The 19,455-nt window shown below is 42.1% G+C and overlaps 1 protein-coding gene across 1 annotated transcript in view; it reads left to right on the forward strand.

Moving 5' to 3' along the window:
* CTNNA1 (catenin alpha 1) overlaps positions 1-19,455 on the forward strand; it is a 195,404-nt gene that overhangs the window by 164,149 nt on the left and 11,800 nt on the right. Inside the window, exons 11-13 of the mRNA XM_064276791.1 lie at positions 7,646-7,802; positions 15,353-15,553; positions 16,093-16,244. Of these exons, the coding sequence (XP_064132861.1) occupies positions 7,646-7,802; positions 15,353-15,553; positions 16,093-16,244 (510 nt within the window). The remainder of the gene's footprint in view (positions 1-7,645; positions 7,803-15,352; positions 15,554-16,092; positions 16,245-19,455) is intronic.

The following is a 19,455-nucleotide window of genomic DNA, read 5'->3' on the forward strand; positions in this document are numbered from 1 at the left end:
ACCATCCACTTATGAATCACTTCACTTTTCTGCTTCTGGTTTTCTCTAATCTAATTTTCCTACAAAGCTCAAAATTCACAAAAGAACTTGAGGGGAGATGCTTCTGACCAAAAGTTTCTCTGAGCATTTGCTGTATCCCCTCACCCCAACCCCCAGACTGAGTTTGGGCCTAGGCAGGTAACACACCCCCAGAAACACTGAGGTCTTTCTGTAAGGTTTGCATGTTGATACTGTCTCTTGTTTTCTTTACTTATGAAGTCTTTGTCTGATTGTGGTATCATAAAAGTTGGTAAATTTTCAAAATTTGGGTGACCTGGAACAATAACTAAAACTAGAACAGGAAAAATCAACAGGTCGAAGCCCTGCTAGAAACTTAAATCTCCCTCTTAGAAAACAAGGGCATTATATGTGTTGCATAGCAGCCAAATTCTTGCCCATTGGATTTTGAGCAGAGTTGGAAACAGCAGTGCGTCACTCAATGATGGCAGTCGACTGTGCCCCGTTAAATGTGTATCATTCTCCACAGTCCTGCCAATAATCCAGACTCACTTAACAGACTCCTGAAGGGGCTCACTATGCCTCTTCCAAGTCTCCCATTCCAGGGCATCAACCCGTAATTGTCCCCATTCTGGTTATCAGTCTGGATCACACAAATTTTAAACATATGGGTCTCTTCTGGTTTTTCTTCATAACTAAACCAGTTCGAACTGGTTTGAAGCCCTGAAAGGAATGCAGCTCTGCAGACACCTTGATTTTAGCCCCACAACACCCATTTTAGACTTCTCACCTCTGAACTGAAAGATAATAAACTTGTGTTGTTTTAAGCCACAGAGTTTATGGTAATTTGTTGCAGCTGCAATGGGAAACTAATTCAGAGGCAATTGTACAAATCTAGGCAATAGTACAGTGGAAGTGGTGGCCAGTGGTTAGAGTCTCAATATATTTTGAAGGTAGATTGGATGTGAAGTGTGGGAAAAAGGGTGAGCCTAAACAACTGGAGGGATGGAGTTGCCATTTATTTTGATGGGCAAGAATGGTTTTGTTCAGTTGTGGGCATGTTAATTTTGAGGTGCCTGTTAGACATCTAGAGGAGGCCTGGTGACACAATGGTTAAGTGTTCTGCTGCTAACCAAAAGGTTGACAGTTCAAACCTACCAGTGGCTTCTTGGGAGAAAAGACCTGGCAATCTGCTCCTGTAGAGTACAGCCTACAGAACTCGGTGGGACAGTGGGGTAGCTTTGAGTCGGAGTCAACTTGACGACATACAACATTAGACATCCAAGAGGTGGTGTTAGGTAGGTAGGTAGAGATACAAGACTAGAGTTCAGGGGAGAAATCTGAACAGTATATATAAATGTGAGACTCATTAGCATATACATGGTGCTTAAGGCCTGAATGAGATCACCAAGAGACTGAATATAGATAGAGAAAAGGTCTGGGACTGAACCTGGGGTTCTGTAACATTTAGAGGTTGGAGAGAGAAGCAGGGTCCAGCAAAGGAGACTGAATAATGGTTATTAAGATGAGAATCTGGTTACACCTTAGAAGCCAAGTTGGGAAAAAAGTGTTTCTAGGAAGAGTGATTCTTTATGTCATATGGTTGTAGAACGTGAACTGAGAATTGATCATTGAATTTAGCAACATATAGAGGTCATAGTTGACCTTGGACAAGAGGACTTTAGAGTAGACAGGCCTGATTGGAGTGAGTCCAAGAGAGAAGAATATAGAAAGTTGACATCTCTTTTTTTGTGTAAGGACTGTGGAGACATGGGGTGGTAGCGTGTTGTTTTAAGCCACTACGTTTGTGGTAATTTGTAAATAGGAGCAATAGAAAAATACTTCAGAGGATATTGCACTATGTAAGGATCGTGGAGAGATGGGATGGTAGCACGAGGCGGGTATGAGGTTGAGAGTGTTTTTTCTTTCCTTCCCTCCCTCCCTCTTTCCCTCCCTCCCTCCCTAGCCTTCCTTCCTACGGAAATGAGGTAAATTTTGATGAAGAGAGGGGAGACTTGCTAGAGCAGTATCCTGGAATAGAGGAGAGGAAATGAAACCCAGTGGACAAGTAGAGGGATTGTTTTGGGATAGGAGCATAGACAGGAGCACCCATAGTTAACAGGAAGAAAAACAAAATACATGGGCACAGCTGAAGTGGATGGACAGATGTGATAGGAATCTGTAGAGACACTGTTTTGATTGCATCCATCTTCTCATTGAAATAGGGAGCAGAGTTATAAGTGGAGAGAGGATGCTGGCAGAGGTGTTAGAGGTTCGAGGAGCTAGAGAAGGTATGAAACAATTACTAATTTAGGGTCCAGACTTAAGGAGAGGGAAAGAATGACTGGACTAAGGAAAGGCAGTTCCTTGCTGCCCCCAACACTAAGAGTCCAGGTGAAGTTCAGTGACCAATAATTTTAATGTGAGACCCAGTCACCATGGTTACATTTGTTTATTTTAAGCTAAGTTTAGCAGCATCGTTGTAGGTTGAAAGTTGGATTTAACGATGACTGAGGTTTTTTCAAATAACTACAACAAAATAAAACAGGGGTAAGAGAATTGAGTAGATACACAGCTGATTAAAATGAACTGTGGAATTGAAGCCAGAAAAAGTGAAGCAAGGGACAATGGAAAATATAGTAGGCTCAAACAATATTCTGTGGATTCAGGTAATATTCACTGTTTACATTGTGAAAATATTGTTTACAGCTGAGTAGTATACTATGATATGGTATGATTGAATTTTTTTCTTGTGCACTTTTTTCTGGAGTTAATCATTGCCTTGCTGTTTATTTGCTATCGGTATTTCTCCGCAAATTTCCCACAGAATTGTAACATCAGTACAGTTGAACAGAGCAAGACATCCTGTTTTTTTCTTTTTCCTGGAGACTGCCCTTCAAGCCTGCCTCAGTCTGGGCAAGCTCTTCTATAGATTTGCTGTACAGCCGTAACCTTGGGACTTCCCTTCACTATCATCCCGAGAATTTCCATTGTCTTTCTCATATTGGATCCCCTGTTTTCCTTCTTCCTTGGTTTATTCCCTAGTTCCGATGGAACACATCCTCTAATAGTTACCTGTGAAAGATACGTGGAAAGTATATGACATTTCATACTGATGTGCCTTCCTGTGAATCTGTTTTCATTCATTTTGCTGGGTACGCAGTGAGCCAAACCATCTGCATGGTGGAGAAGAGTAGAAGCAGTTAGGAGGCTGTTATAATAATAGTAGCTCTTGTAGCAGCTGATATGAGAGGTGCCAGTGGAGTTGAAGTGGAGAGATCTGAGGTGTTGTGGAGATAGGATTGATAGGACTTGATAAGTAATTGATGGGAAGTTGGGGAGTGAGAGGAAAGGAGGAGGAGTCAATATGACAGCTTAGTTTCTAGCTAAAGCAAATGGATTTGGATGATGGTGCCATTCACAGATATCCAAGACTGGAGGAGGAACAGGAAATCATCTGAGACATCAGGGAAGGCATACTGGGCATGTAGCTGGTATATGAGTTGGGGTTTAGAATGAGTGGTCTAGGGGTAGGAGATAATGGGAGTAGTTGACAAATAGTTGGTAATTAAAATTATGAGATTTAATGATAATGCCTGGGGATGGTAGGAGTGGATGTAGAAAGAGGAGAGAAGGCAGCACAGAACTGAGCCTTGAGAAACTCTAACACTGGTAGAAGAAGACAAGACAGCAAAGGGGACAGAAGGAGTAGCCAGAATAGTGGGAATGAAAAAACAGAAAATGAATTTGACAAAATCCAACATTCAGTACTGATAAAAACAGTGCAAACTAGGAATAGAATTCCTCAACCTGATAAAGGACAGATACAAACAATCAACAGCTAATATCATACGTAATGGCAGAAACAAGTCAAGTATGTCCACTGACGCCACTTCTATTCAACACTACCGAGGTTCTAGCCAACAGCAACATTTTAAAAGTTACCATTCAATACAGTGGTCGTGCCTATTTTTTGACTCTTAGTAAATTTTCTAAGCAAAAAAGTAACTCTCATTAATTTGCATTTCCTTGATAACAGGTGAGTAAACTTTTCCCTAATTTGTTTCCTAGTAATTTGTACTTCACCTTAGGAAGCTGTCCATGTCTTTTTCCCATTTTTCTACTGGTATTTTGTTGGTGTTCTTACTGATTTATCTAACACCATACATTTCATCTCTTATATTTAAATACAAAAGTAATATAATCAAATTTACAAAATGATTTCTCCCGTTGTTACTTGGAAACAAGAATTTTCTAGACATAAGAAATATTTCTATTTAAACATTTGTTAATAAATACATTCTTCTAGCTTTGTTTTTAATTTAATTTGTTATGTATCTGGAAACAATCCTAGTACATAAAATTATGAAGTGAAGCTATAACTTCATTTTTCCCAGAGTATCTGATCGAATGTAAAAAATAATGTACCAAAATACATGAAATAACCCATTCCCCACTGATTTGTGATACCGCTTTTCTCACACATTAAATTCTCTTCTGTTTTAGTTACTATAGCTTTATACTGCATTTTAACCGTCTCCCTCCTCTTTATCCCAAAGATTTTCTTGACTGCTCTCAACCATTTATTGTTCCAGATTAATTTGTGAATAAATGTTGGTCAGAATTTTGATGGGAATTGCAGTAAACCTAACAATTAATTTGTGGAGAAATTAACATTTTTTACATATTGAGTCTTCCTATCCCTGCACATGGAACGTGTTTCCACTTATTTATTTATTTTTTTAAATGACCACAGAAAGCCTCTTTTTTTTAAAATATCAGGCCTCTGCATTTATTTACAAATTTAATCCTGTGTATTTTGTATTAATTGCTTTTATGAAGAGCTAACATCTCTCACTTTGTGTGTGTGTGCGTGTATGTGTATATATATATATATTTCCCACCCGCCCCAGTACATGGAAAGGTACTGATTTTTTAAAAAATGTATTTATATTGTCTCTAGCTTAATGAACTCTTCATAATTCTGAGAGTGCTTTCAGTTGATTCACTTCAGTTTCCTAGATAGACAAAGATCATTTGCATTCAAAAGTAAATTTTGTCTCCTTCCCAATAGCTTTTTCTCTTATTTCCATTTACCATATTATTTCATTGGTTAGAAAGGCTATAATATTATTATTTATATAATGGTTATAGAAGGTGTGCTGATCAATAAAATCTTGATTTTTAAGATAAGTAATTTTAGTGGTTCACTAATAAGTATCATTTTGGATGGCTGTTTGGGTAGTATGTTAAAGACATACCTATTAATTACCAAGAGTCATTATAAATGAGTATTAACATTTTATCAGATGTTTTTCTTGGGTCACTTAAATGGCTTTTTATCTGTAAATAGTTTTATAATCAAAATGAGAAAGTTAACCCTAAACAAGGTGCTTTTCCCCCATTATACTGTATGAAATAAGATATATTACAGAACAAAGAGCAATTTTCTCTTTGTGAAGGGAAATTATCTTAGTATTTAAAACATAAAATTAATTCCTTGCCCATGTTTACTTGGCTATCTTAGGAAACACTTTCTCCAGCCAAATATTCTTATAAGGCCTAGCTCTACTCTGCTGTATTAATTACTTGAGTGAATTAATGAATTAATTAATGAAGAGAGTAGTCCATAATGGTGAAGACATCTAGTAGGAAATGAATGGCAAGAAGGAAGAGATGCCATCAAATGAGCCTTAAACTGAAGAAAATGGGAAACCACAGCAAAACATCTGAGGAAGATAGGATGCCTTCTCTAATTTATTACCAAACTGGGACACATTTGAGAGTGTTAGGCTATTAGTAGTTAATAAACTAGGGTGGCTTGCTGCCCCCATGCCTGTTAATAATTGTATCAGATCTACCGGTGTCCAAGTGTTTAGGTTGGAAGAGGAGTAGTGACACCAGCCTAGTGGGTCTGAGTCATCTTTAGTCTAACATCATTTTTTAATAGCCGCCCGGTATGCTGGAAATTATACACATGATCTGCTGGCCTGTGTAGCACCTAAAATATCATCCCAGCGCCTACCCTCAGGTTTGCATGCCCAGATGCCTCTATAGCAACTATTCTTCTGACTCATTTAGATCTCTGCTCCGTCATACCAGTTCCCTCCTGTCTTTGCTATGCTTCCAAGTTCCATTATTATAAACAGATTTTCCCCCTAACCCATAAGCACCCATGGACCTAGAAAACTAATGAATCCTTCATTTTTCTGTTACTCTCATTATTCACTCATTAAAGAGTATATCAGAGGATCTGAATAGACACTTATCCAAAGAAGGATGTACAGATGGTCGATAAGCACATGAAAAGATGCTTAACATCACCAGGGGTCAGGGAAATGCAAATCAAAACCACAATCAGATACCACTTCACACCCACGAGGATGACTGTAATAAAAAGGGGGGAGTAAGTAGAGAAGGTATGGAGAAATTGGAACTCTCGTACTAGTGGGAATGTGAAATGGTGTAGCCACTTTGGAGAACAGTCTGACAGCTTCTTAAGTGGTTAAACAGAGTTACCACATGACCTAACAATTCCATTTCTAGGTATATACCCAAGAGAAATGAAAACACAAAAATGTGTATAATATTCACAGCAGCATTATTCATAATAACCAAAAAGTAGAAACAACTGCCTATCAACTGATAAATGGATAAGTAAAATATTTTTATTAGTAATAAAAAAGAATGAAGTACTGATACATGCTACAACATGGATGAAGCTTTAAAACATGCTGAGTAAAGAAGCTAGTCACAAGTCTATTTATTGTAAGATTGCATTTATATGAAATGTCCATTGTAGGCAAATCTGTAGAGACAAAGGGTCAGGGAAACGGGGAATGACTGATAATGGGTACAAGGTTTCTTTTGTGGGGATGAAAATGTTCTAAAATTGATTGTGGTAATAATTGCACAACTCTGAATATACTAAAAAAAACAAGCATTGAATTGTACACTTTTTAATGAGTGAATTGTTTGATATGTGAATTACATCTCAAAACATTTTAAAAGAGATTTTTTAGATTATACTCTACATTCAGTTTATTACATGTCAGTTATGCCTCAGTTTTTAAAAAAAGGGTAGAGGGCTGCCTGTGGCATTGAAATATAACATATTTAGGTACAGTAGTAATGTTTTAATACATAATTATATGGGTAAGTATTAAAAGGAAGGGACAGAATAGTCAGTTTATGTCACGTAATTGGATATTTTTTGATGCGTCTACATACGTGTATATATTAGGAGAAAAAAGCCTGGAACAGAATACCAAAAATTGTAAGGAGTTGCTGTTGCAGAGTAGAGAGATAAGAGGTTCTTTTTAAAAAAAATTTTATTGTGCTTTAAGTGAAAGTTTACGAGTCAAGTCAGTCTCTCATACAAAAATTTATATACAAGGAGGTACTTTTTATTATTTTATACTTGCTCTTAGTTTCTAGATAAAATATGTATTCTACATTGATACGTAAAACCTGTTGTTTAGCATTTCTCTGCTTCAACTTCGTAAGGTTTGTGGTAGCACGTACAGGGTCCTCGTGAAATGCAGGTGAGACAAAGCTGTGGCCAATCTATTGACTGCATTGCCCTGTCTCTTTTATTTGCATGGCTCTGAAAAAGAGAGTTAACAATGAACTTGAATGTCTCTTGCAGGTTATCAATGCTGCACTGGCATTAGCGGCAAAACCACAGAGTAAACTGGCCCAAGAGAACATGGATCTTTTTAAAGAACAATGGGAAAAACAAGTCCGTGTCCTCACCGATGCTGTAGATGACATTACTTCCATTGATGACTTCTTGGCTGTCTCAGGTAATAAGGGTTCCCCAGAGAAGCATATGAGATGTGGGTAATTGCTTCCAACTAAGTTACAATCAAAAAGTCCTCAAGTCTGGGCAGGTAAAGTAGTCTGGCAATAATATTGTATGGGTTTTCATTTTAATTAAAAAAAAAAAAAAAAAAAAAAGCTACCCCTGACTGCTGAGCATTGGAAGGTGGCATTGGAGTAGTTTCTCTTGTCTTGTCTCAGGGCTCGGAGTGGCTGATTTGACCTCAGAAGCGTGATTTGAAAGGCAGCTGGAGAGCTTTTTCCCCTTGTTTGTATAGAGTGAGAGCCTGCAAGTGTGACCTATATGGCATTATGGCCACCCACCCCAGTTGCTACTGTTGTTTTTATAAAAAATCATTGACCTGTGTTCTGGCCAGAGGCTGTGAAACTTAGAAGCAACTCCCACCACCATCACCTTTAGTTTCTTTTAAAATAATTTTTCCCTTCTTGGAAAGCCTCTTCTCTCTCCCTTAGAAATGATCATAGTTTTAACTGCCTACTTTTCCCAGACTCTTCTGTGTCTGCATGATGCACAGATAGAAAACAGGGAGGAAGTATTTAAGGGCCATTTAATTATGAATTTGGAAAAAAATAAATCTGGGTAATTCACCTCACAAAAACAGTTGATTTCATTATATAAACATAAACTGGTAATGACATAGTAAATTGCATTCATATAGAAAATGTCTGTCGGATGCAATTCATAGTGTTTATCACACAGAGATAAATCTCAGTCCCATCTCCTTAGAGTTGAGTAAGTATAAAGGCATTCTCCATTTAATGGGGCTGTGGTTGCCCTTCAAATGGCCACACTGCCTGCTGTCTGGGAGTGCCAGGCTTCCTGAGGCTAGAGGCTGTGGGCAGAGTCAGCGGCTGGGTGCCTGTAGGGCTGAAACTACCTGTCACCCCAGGGAGCTGCAGGCTAGAACAGAGGAGATGTGAGTGGCAGTGGGCCTTGAAACAGAAGCGGGGCTAAGTACGTGCACAGCACGGTCCTTCAGCAGTGACCTATATAAGGGGGACGGCGTGTTCCGCATACCAATGTCTCCCTGTCTCTGCTCGCTCCCTGGGCTTTGCCTGTACCAGTGGGGAGCCTGCACTCCCTGAAGTGCAGAGAGAAGGGGGTGGCCCGTGCTGCTGCGGGGGCTGCCAAATTGCAGGTGGTGGTACTTTGAAGCAAAAACCCATTCATAAGCACATCTTGCAGGTGCCAGAAATGCAGCGATGGCTGTTTGGGGAAACCTTGGCCTTCTGCTGCTTTTCCCAATAAAGTACTGAATTATTCTTTTATAGGTTTAGAGAAAAACATTCCACCTTCACAGCACACTTTCAAGCAAACAAAAAATTCTGAAATCTAAATGCAAAGCCCCCTTCCGGATAGATTTCCAAACTTACTTTCTTGTGATTAGGTTATGGATCTCTCAGGGTTGGTCTCAAGGGATTTTCAGGCCTTCTTACAGGAAAATAAAATTTAATAGAATCAAATGTCTCTCATGCACCGTTCTTCAAATCGGAGAACAAAAGGAATCCAGCAGCAGCATTTAGTGGGATCCAGACAATATGTTCAGGGTATATATGACATAAAATAGAAGAATGGAAAAGAGAAATCAGATCCTCTAATAGACACACTCTTGTCTGGTGAGTATGTTCAATTTTTATGTAAATGTAGGAGAGTATAAGAGAGGGGGGACTTGATGGAAAGGAGTTTAGACAGTTTCCATTTAGCAAATAAAAACATGGAACAATTCTCTCATTAGGAAGTAGTGTTGTGTTGTTTTCAGAGCATCTGAATTTTAGAGGTCTGCCTGGCATGTTTTTCTAATGTTCTGTCACAGGCTTGCTTAGAACTGTTGAATAATTAAATAGTTAATAGGGCAACGGCCATTATGCACAGTTCCTCTGATTTTTATGGTGTGCTTTTTAGGGGGTGGGAGTTCTACTGGATCGACCAATTAAATATTTAGTATTATGCTCCTTTATCCCCTCACACACCTACCTCACCATGGCCGGTTTAACACTTGTTACGTGGGGGGACTAGAGAAGTTACCTCATCTCACCTGATGCCCAGCTGAGGCAGGGGAGCAATGGTTCTTGTTGAGGGGACTCCAACTCCTGATTGGACCAGCCCCTCACTGGTCCTCAGTCCTTAGCTCTCTGGAAGTGTGCCACAGATTGGCAGGCAGGCATCATCTGCAGCATTCGGCAGAATTTAGACGAGAAGCCAGATCTGGCTGGGCTCTCCCTCATCTGCCCCATTCACCTTTTTGGCCACTTGCCCGGAGGCACACAGGTGTTTCAGTGTGCCTGTCAGTGAGAGGGACTGGTTTCCAAGTAGAAGGGCTGCCAGGCGAGTGCCCAGCCCAGGGCCTAGCTTAAGACAGGTGCGCTTCATAAAATTTTGCTGAATGAAATGTAAAGGGGCTGCATGATTCTTTGGATTGGTGTTTCTCTGTATTCTGGAGCCTGTGGTCCTTTGGCAGTGTGAGAGGTCTTGTGGAATATTTTCACTGATGATTTTCTACCATGAAATTCTCTCTTTGAATCCTTGGGACCTGGGCATTCCCTGTAGCTTGGCTTACTCACTGGGAACCCAAACAAGGGAAGTTACTTAGGGAGCAGGGCTGAGAGGGCCCTCTGCTGCTTCATCTCAACTGCTGCTGGGTATTCTGTCCTTTTAGTCTCAGAAGTTTCCTTATACTTCTCGTAAGTCATGTCCTGATTTGTAGGGAAGCCCTGGTGGGGCAGTGGTTAAAACACTTGGCTGCTAACTGAAAGGCCCGTGGTTCAAACCCACCAGCTGCTCCTTGAGAGAAAGATGTGGCAGTCTTATTGACGGCAGTGGGTTTTGATCCTGATTTGTAGTTTAAAAGGTAATGGCCATCTTGTGTATGACCTGGTGACGTCACCAAGACCCAGATACAAGCTTTTCATGAGGCTTTAGAGCATGGGGAGCTTGGGTCGCTGCATGTCGAACATAAGATAGTGGCACTTGCTAATGAAGAAGGGGACATACATGCCACCCTTAGGGAAGAAGGAGTGGGAATTCTTCTTCCCCAGGCTGTTGTATTCAGAGTGTTGCCTTGTAAATACTGGAGACAGCTTGAGATGCTGGACAGCATGCAGCAAACCAAGAATATATTTATATTGACTGATTTCTTAAGGAGCATGGTTTGAAATTTATCAAAGTGATAAAGACTGTTTGAATTTCATTTGATAAATGTTTTCCATGGAAATGCAATTTACTTTGTCCTTTGTTTATTCCGCTTACATGCTGAAGCTTTGGATTTGTTTTTTTAAAAACGGTTGCTCGGAGTGGTTCTAATTGGATTTATCATGTTTCTTTACCAAATGCTCTTGGAAACAAATGATATATCGCAGGAAATACTTTGGGGCAATACACAAGAGTGGTAACTTGTACTCTCCTTCATTAAGTGTCAATGTGCTCATAAAATTTGGTCTGATTGGAAGATTATTAAATAAAAGGATTATTGCAACTAATTTTTTTCTTTAATAGCAAAAATAAAAACCTGAAAATAAGAGTTCCTTTGGAGGAAGTGGTATCGCTAGTGATAAATTCAGGTTTGATTCCTGACTCCTGATGCCTACTGCCTGTTGTGTGACCTTGGGCAAATCACTCAATACTTCTGTGCCCCAATTTCTTCATTGATTAACGATGATAAAAAACAGTGCGTACTACATAGAGAGTTAAATGTTAAGTAGTCAGAACAGTGCCTGGCATAGAGTAAGCACTATAAAGTATTAAGCAATATTATTATCTCCTGTGTGTGCATAAAAGGTACACCAATAAAGATATCCAGGGCAAAGGGTGCACAGAGCAGGCCCTGTTATTACATGCTGTGGACTGAAATGTAAATTTTTGCAGTCTTTCAGGAGGGTGCCAGTTGGCATGGTTCCTCAAGGGCAATTAGGCACCATGTGTCTATTTTAAACGTATATACCCTTTGACTCAGTAATTTCATTGCTAGAAATTTTCCCCAAGGATATGTATACCAAAGTTTGCCAAAATACCTGTTCCAGGATATTCACTTCAACCCAGATGTCTAAAAGAAGACTGGATAAGTGAATTATGGCCCTTCCATGCATTCAGCAGGGTACTATGCAGCCATTAAAATAGACACAAGAGCTCTTTATGGGCAGACCTAGAAAGGTTTTTAGGTGAAAAATGGATATAATTGCGTCCATAGTGTGGTCCCTTTTGTGTTAATCTACATATAGCTCTGTGTATATGTGTGTGTGTGTGTATAAATAGATAGATAGACAGACAGACTGGTGTGTGTGAGTGAGGATTTTTTTTTCTTGTTGAAACACACCTGTAAATAAAGACCATATTGGACAATCAGCCTTTAATGGGGTGTCGATTGGTGTGTTTCATCATAACAGATCCATTCTGTTTCCTTGGAAATTCAATTAAAACTAAGGTAATTTATGGGTAAATTAGCGTGGGCACCTACCTCCTCACCCGATTTGTGCAGGTTCAGTGGACTCTCAGCCTCCCCTAGGGCCTGGGAGCAGAGAGCAGGCTCGGGGCTGTGTCCTGGGGGTGCTGTGGCCTCAGCCAGGCCAGGGCTTTCCCAGAGATGGCTGTTGAGTGAACGTAGAGAATCTGACTTTAGTCAGCTTCCTGAAATGAAAGGGCTTCCTTTGTTGCTAGAGAATGGAAAACCCTTCCCTGGTTTGGGTTCATCTGAAAGAAAGCCTGTCTGAGCTGAAGAAGGTCCAAATTGATTTTTTAAAACATGGATATCTAATTGCAGGTGGAAGTTTGGGCCACCATTTAATGAACAAAAGAGAATGCCATGCTTCATTGATTTGAAGATACACTTTCCCCCCTCCATGTATTAACATTTCTGAAACCTGGATAAGTGTTAAAATCAATATGAGAAAACATTGGATTACCAGCATCTCTTCTTTTTTTAGTGATACGTGATACTAATGTGTGATGGTTCATCTGACAGATAAACGGTGTGCCAGATTCAGTAAAGGCAGCAGTTTAAACCCAGTGCCTTGTATGGTGGGCAGGCACTAAAAAAAAAAACCCATTGCCATCGAGTTGATTCCAGCTCATAGCAGTGACCCTATAGGACAGAGTAGAACTGTCCCATAGGGTTTCCAGGGAGTGCCTGGTGGATTTGAACTGATGACCTTTTGGTTAGCAGCCAAGCTCTTAACCACTATACCACCAGGGTTTCCTGGGCAGGCATAGTCGGTTTAAATTAGCACATAGCATATAAAAGGTGCTCTGGAGGGGGTCCCCAGACCATTTTATTCTTGTGATTGATTCAAATATATACCCTAAAATCTGTTTATATTAGATTAATATGTTTTCTCTTTTGATAGCACAATAATTTCCGAACTAGTAGAGGCTAGATTAGGTCTTCTTTATTATAGGAATTCATTTTTCCTTCTTTAACAGGAATTCTATTTCCTGTCTTCTAGTTTTTTTTACCAAGTGTCTTTTCAGTTCTTCCATATCATTAATAATTTTTTTTTTAAATCTTATTCCATCATACCTGTGGTCTCAGAACAAAGGTCTTATCCCTTAAAGAGTCCCTGCCTACTGTCTCTTGGGAATTAGAGAAGAGCCTTGGTTCTCGGGCTGCAGCCTACAGGCAGGGCATTGTGGTGGCCCCCATCTTGGCTAGATGTGCCAAATACTGCTTGCCCCAGCTCACCTTGGGATGAAAAGAAGTGGCATCATGACCATTCTTGTTTTGGTTGTCTTATGAGGTCAAACTTACTATCTCCGTTCTAGAGATGGGTCCTCCAAAACCCAACTTTATGACTGGTGGATGCCACTAGGGACTCGTAATTGGCCCAACTGCTTACCACGAGAAGGTTATTAAATGTTTTGCCTCATGTGGGCTCCTCAGAGCCCTCCAAAGGAGGCTTTAGCCTGCTTTCCAGGACCTTCTTCTGTCCCAGGGCTGTGTTGGCTTCTTGGTAGATTGTTTGAACACCATTGGCATCTTAGGGGCGGCAGGGGTGGGGAGGATAAAAGCCTTACGGTGGAATTTTGTTCTTCTGATTTAGACTTGGGAATGTAAGATCAGTGAAACTAAGAGTAAAGTAAAGAGTAGATATTAAGGTTTCTGTGATCTGAATTTTTTTTTTAATAATTTTTATTGTGCTTTAAGTGAAAGTTTACAAATCAAGTCAGTCTGTCACATATAAGCTTATATACATCTTACTCCATACTCCCACTTACTCTCCCCCTAATGTGTCAGCTCGCTCCCTCCTTCCAGTCTCTCCTTCCATGATGGTTTTGCCAGTTTCTAACCCTCTCTACCCTCCCATCTCCCCTCCAGACAGGAGATGCCAACACAGTCTCAAGTGTCCACCTGATACAAGTAGCTCACTCTTCATCAGCATCTCTCTCCAACCCATTGTCCAGTCCCTTCCATGTCTGATGAGTTGTCTTCGGGAATGGTTCCTGTCCTGGGCCAACAGAAGGTTTGGGGATCATGACCGCCGGAATTCTTCTAGTCTCAGTCAGACCATAAAGTCTGGTCTTTTTATGAGAATTTGGGGTCTGCACCCCACGGTTCTCCTGCTCCCTCAGAGGTTCTCTGTTGTGCTCCCTGTCAGGGCAGTCATGGGTTGTGGCCAGGCACCATCTAGTTCTTCTGGTCTCAGGATGATGTAAGTCTCTGGTTCATGTGGCCCTTTCTGTCTCTTGGGCTCATAGTTATCGTGTGACCCTGGTGATCTTCATTCTCCTTTGCTCCAGGTGGGTTGAGACCAATTGATGCATCTTAGATGGCCGCTTGTTAGCATTTAAGACCCCAGATGCCACACTTCAAAGTGGGGTGTGGAATGTTTTCATAATAGAATTATTTTGCCAATTGACTTAGAAGTCCCCTTAAGCCATAGTCCCCAAACCCCGGCCCTTGCTTCGCTGACCTTTGAAGTATTCAGTTTGTCCCGGAAACTTCTTTGCTTTTGGTCCAGTCCAGTTGAGCTGACCTTCCATGTATTGAGTATTGTCCTTCCCTTCACCTAAAGTAGTTCCTATCTACTAAATAATCAGTAAAAAACCCTCTCCCACCCTCCTTCCCCCCGCCCCTTGTAACCACAAAAGTATGTGTTCTTCTCAGTTTATACTATTTCTCAAGATCTTATAATAGTGGTCTTACAGAATATTTGTCCTTTTGCCTCTGACTAATTTCACTCAGCATAATGCCTTCCAGGTTCCTCCATGTTATGAAATGTTTCACAGATTTGTCTGTGATCTGAATTTTGAGCTGGTCTGTAGAACTATGCTTCAGAAATGGACTTTTTTTTTTTTCCTAACCTGAATTAAAGATGGTTCTTAGGGGTTATTATAGGTTGAGTTTCTGTGGGACAATTTAACAGCTCACCTGGTCTCTTCAGTGAAATGAATGAATGATACATGTAAAGTTTTTGGCACTGTGGCTGGCACAGAGGAAGCATGGAAGAAATAATAGAGGCTAGCTTACAGTTGTCACCTTCTATGGAAGACCTCCTCCCTCATTTGGCTTTTCTTGTTGCTCAGAGAATCACATTTTGGAAGATGTGAACAAATGCGTCATTGCTCTGCAAGAAAAAGATGTGGATGGGTTAGACCGCACAGCTGGAGCAATTCGAGGCCGGGCAGCCCGGGTCATTCATGTGGTCACCTCAGAGATGGACAACTACGAGCCAGGGGTCTACACGGAGAAGGTTCTGGAGGCCACCAAGCTGCTTTCCAACACAGGTGTGGAGGCTCCTCCTTGTCCATTGTCCCCCACCCCCCATTCCCCCCACCCCCCTGCCATGGCCTAAGTAGGGCAGGGCCATGCTGTTAGGGAATCAGAGCTCAGGTCATAAGAGGAGAGTTCTGGGTGAAACATCTAACTCATGAGAAGTTAGCAGGATGAAGACCTCACAAGCACATTTTCTTCCTTGTAGTGCGTGATCATGGCTAATTGTGAACACATAAAGATGTACTTCTGAGTTAAGTCTCCTGTTAGTAAATAAATACAAAATTAAGGTGAGACCCAAACATAGCCTCAAGAAAATTTCACTTCAAGTTCTGTGTTGCAGAATCTAGTCAGAGACAAAGAAAATGACTCGAGTGTTTATAAAATACTGTATTTAAATTATTTCAACCATAAATACCCTTCATATGGTAGCAGCAGAGGCTCTTCCTCATACACCTCGCCTCTGTCTGACGGCCTGAGGGATTTAGGGAGGGTTGGTGGAATGACCGTGTCCTCTTGGCCATCAGGATCTGGTATGCTTCTCTCCCCACAGTCATGCCACGTTTCACCGAGCAAGTGGAAGCGGCGGTGGAAGCCCTCAGCTCAGACCCCGCCCAGCCCATGGACGAGAATGAGTTTATCGATGCCTCCCGCCTGGTGTACGATGGCATCCGGGACATCAGGAAAGCAGTGTTGATGATAAGGGTGAGTAACTGCATTTCAGATGTTTTAACAGCTTCTTTCTTATCATTTGCTAAACTCGAGCAATGCATCATTCTGGAACTCAGCAGATGTGGTGGCAGTATATTAAAGCCATGAATCTAAAGGCTTTTAGAATGAGATATATTTAATTATGTTGTCTAAAATGACTGTTAGTTGCAAGTTAGAGCCCAAACTTGGGCTGAGAAGGGGAGCTAGCATGAGTTGGCCTTGAGGATTTAATTTAGAGCAAACAGTCAGTGCAATATGAGACTTCAGTTTGAGTTAGAAGGAACTACAAAAAATAAAGACTGTTAATTTCAGAGAAAGGGGCATTTTCCTAATGCGGGTTTAAGTTGCTCTTCACACTAGCGCCCCCCTCCTCACAGTGGCTGCAGGCAAGCATTCCCTGGTAGAACTTCAGTATGTTCAGGATGGGAAAGAAGGGTTGTGCCAGCCCCTGGTGGTGCCTCTCTAGCATGAGGCTGAGTGAGCACCGAGCGGTTCACAGTGCCTGAGGAAAAGTCCAGGGCCCCCTCTGGGTTGGCATGAACAGAGGGGTTTCAGAAAACTACCGACCCCTCCAGGGTACTGGGCCTCGGTCTCACAGTTGCTTTTCCCAGACTAGTTGACCCTTTGCATGCTGCTCTGATAATGAGCATGTCATTCTGAAAGCTGAGAGCAGGACTCTCCCCAGGTCCACATGGCCATCTCCCAGGTCTCTGGGCCAGGCTTTACCCTAGCTATAGAGTGACAGTGGGAATGGGCGCCTACCTGATGCATTGATGCTGCTTTGCTGTGCTATGGATCTAGTTGGCCTGGGGAGTACCATTTCAGCCTCTATGGTTTGCTGGTCAGATCTCCCAAGATAAGCAGATATTCTCTCCCATTGCTGGTGGGTTTTGCTTTCTTCATTCCTGCTGCTGTGCTGATGAAGAACCTGCATTCAACAAGGGCCTGACTGAGCCCAAGGAAGTCAGTAACACTTGGTGGTGTGACAGGGTCCCTGGGTCACATTTACCAGTGGTAATGCACACAGCCCTGTTTCCCCAAGTTCTTTTCATGCAGACAGATACCTAGAAATAGAAAAAAAAAAAAAGAAACCCTAATGAGGAGGAGGAGTTGTCGGGTGTCTGAGGTGAAAGCCTGTGGGATTTAAGAGTCTAGGACTGGAGTGTGACCTCTGGTGTGACTGTGTGTGGGAGGACCAAAGGTCACGGATTCAGTGACTCCGGTCAGGGTGCCTGTGCTTTTCTATACCGTGTTCCGCAGGCAACAGCTAGATTTCACTGATATATGCTCGTGCTAGGCTCTTTGACCATTTCATGCGTTCCTGTCCTTAAGCCTCTCACACCTGTGTCTCCATCCTCTCCACATGGATGGCCTCGTTCCCTTTTCTCCTGAGGCAGCTGGAACATCTGCCCTGCTGCATCTGTGCTCATGTATTCCGCCTCTTTCCTGTTACCATGGATGGCCCTCTTAGTGTGCTGCTCGCTAAGGGCATGCCCTCTGCTGGGGCATTAGATGGCACCCCCTCTTGCTCTATCAGTTCACCACCTCCCCCCCCGCCTCCAGCCCTTTCCCAAGCACACAAACATGCTGTTTTTTCTCTCATCTTAAAAAAAAAAATCTACCACTTGACCCCCCTCCTCCTCAGCCTCTTTCGCTGGTTACTCCTCATCTTTGCAGCCTGTTAACATTGGTATGCCCCATAGCCAAGTCCTGGACCTCTTTTCTGTCTCTAGTCATTCCTGTGGTATGCAAAGCCTGAGATTACCATCTAGATGTTGACTGCCTGAGTTCCATTCTATCTTGCCACCTTGCCTACTGTCTCTCACTGCTTGATTGTCTAATAGGCATCGTAAGCTTCTGTCCCAGCCTGAGCTCCTGACTCTCTGCCTCCAACCCGTCCCACCCACAGTCATTGCGTGTCAGCTGATCGCAGCTCTAGCCTTTCAGTTGCTCATGCCATAAACTTGGATTCACCCCTGAAATTTCCTATTCTGTCTCATAACCCACATCTGATCTATCTGCACATTATGTTGGCTCTACCTTCACAATAAATCTAGACCCTCACCATTGTTCCCACCCTTAGCTGCCTGCACTCTCATTATCCACAAATCAGTTAGTGACCTTTTTAAACCTAAAGCAGATCACATAACTACTGCTTAAGCTCCAAAAGCTGCCCGAGAACCTCAGTCCTTAGCACTGGCCACAATGCCCCTCTCTAGGAGATGAGCCCGCACCTCTCAGCTCTTCTCCTGCTGTCCTCTGTGCTCTCAGGGCTCCTGCTGGCCCTGTGACCTGAAGGCAACAAGGTGGCTCCTCCTTCCTACTGAAGTGCTCCCCCCAGGTACCTGTCGTGTTCCTACCTCACTGCCCTCAGGTCTCCGCTCAGACGTCACTTTTTCATAAGACCTTTCCTGATCAGTCATTTAAAATCCCTCTTCACTGCTTTATTTATTTATTAATAGCAGTGATAATTTCTAATATGTCAAATCATTCACTTTGGTCTCATTTTTCCTAGTAGAATATAAGCATTGTAAAACCAGGGATTTTTGCCTATGTTGGTCATATTTATCTCTGGAGCCCAGAACAGTGGTTGGCACACAGATACCCAACAAATATTTCATGAATAAAAGAAGAAAAGAAAAAAGAGGGTATTTGGTTATCTTGGCAAGAACAGTTCTTGGGTCCATGATGGGCTGTTGAGAGTGGTGGGTGGTCAGGAAGTAGAGATAATGTAAGGCAGTCCTTGAAGAAGCTTCTTAACAGACACGCACACCAAACTCTACCGATATCTGTGAGCCCAGCATTAAAATGTGCTGCTGAGTCAGCAGGACTCTGCGCCCACTAGTGCCCATGTGGCCCTGAGAGTAGATGTGGCCACTGCTCTCACCTTGAGGGCAGGCCTAGCCTCTGCACATGTACAAACCTAAGACACTTTGGGCCATTTCAGAGCGCATTCTCGCGTGTTGTCTCACTGAAGCATCTCGGCAGGCCTGGGGCTGGGCCTGGATTAGGTCCTGGTGCAGATGAGGGACTTGCCTCGCTGATCGCCTGTCACAGGCTGGCTGGCAGGGCCAGGAGCCAGCCCCAGCTGTTCCTGCTGCCCCTCAGCTGATAACTTCCAGAAGTTGGCATTATGTTTCAAGTCAGCAGCTAATCACGAGAGGCTGACAGTTTGTGCAAAATAAGAATTTTATTTCATAATTAA

This window comes from Loxodonta africana, chromosome 2, assembly GCF_030014295.1.
Source record: "Loxodonta africana isolate mLoxAfr1 chromosome 2, mLoxAfr1.hap2, whole genome shotgun sequence".
Lineage (NCBI taxonomy): Eukaryota > Metazoa > Chordata > Mammalia > Proboscidea > Elephantidae > Loxodonta > Loxodonta africana.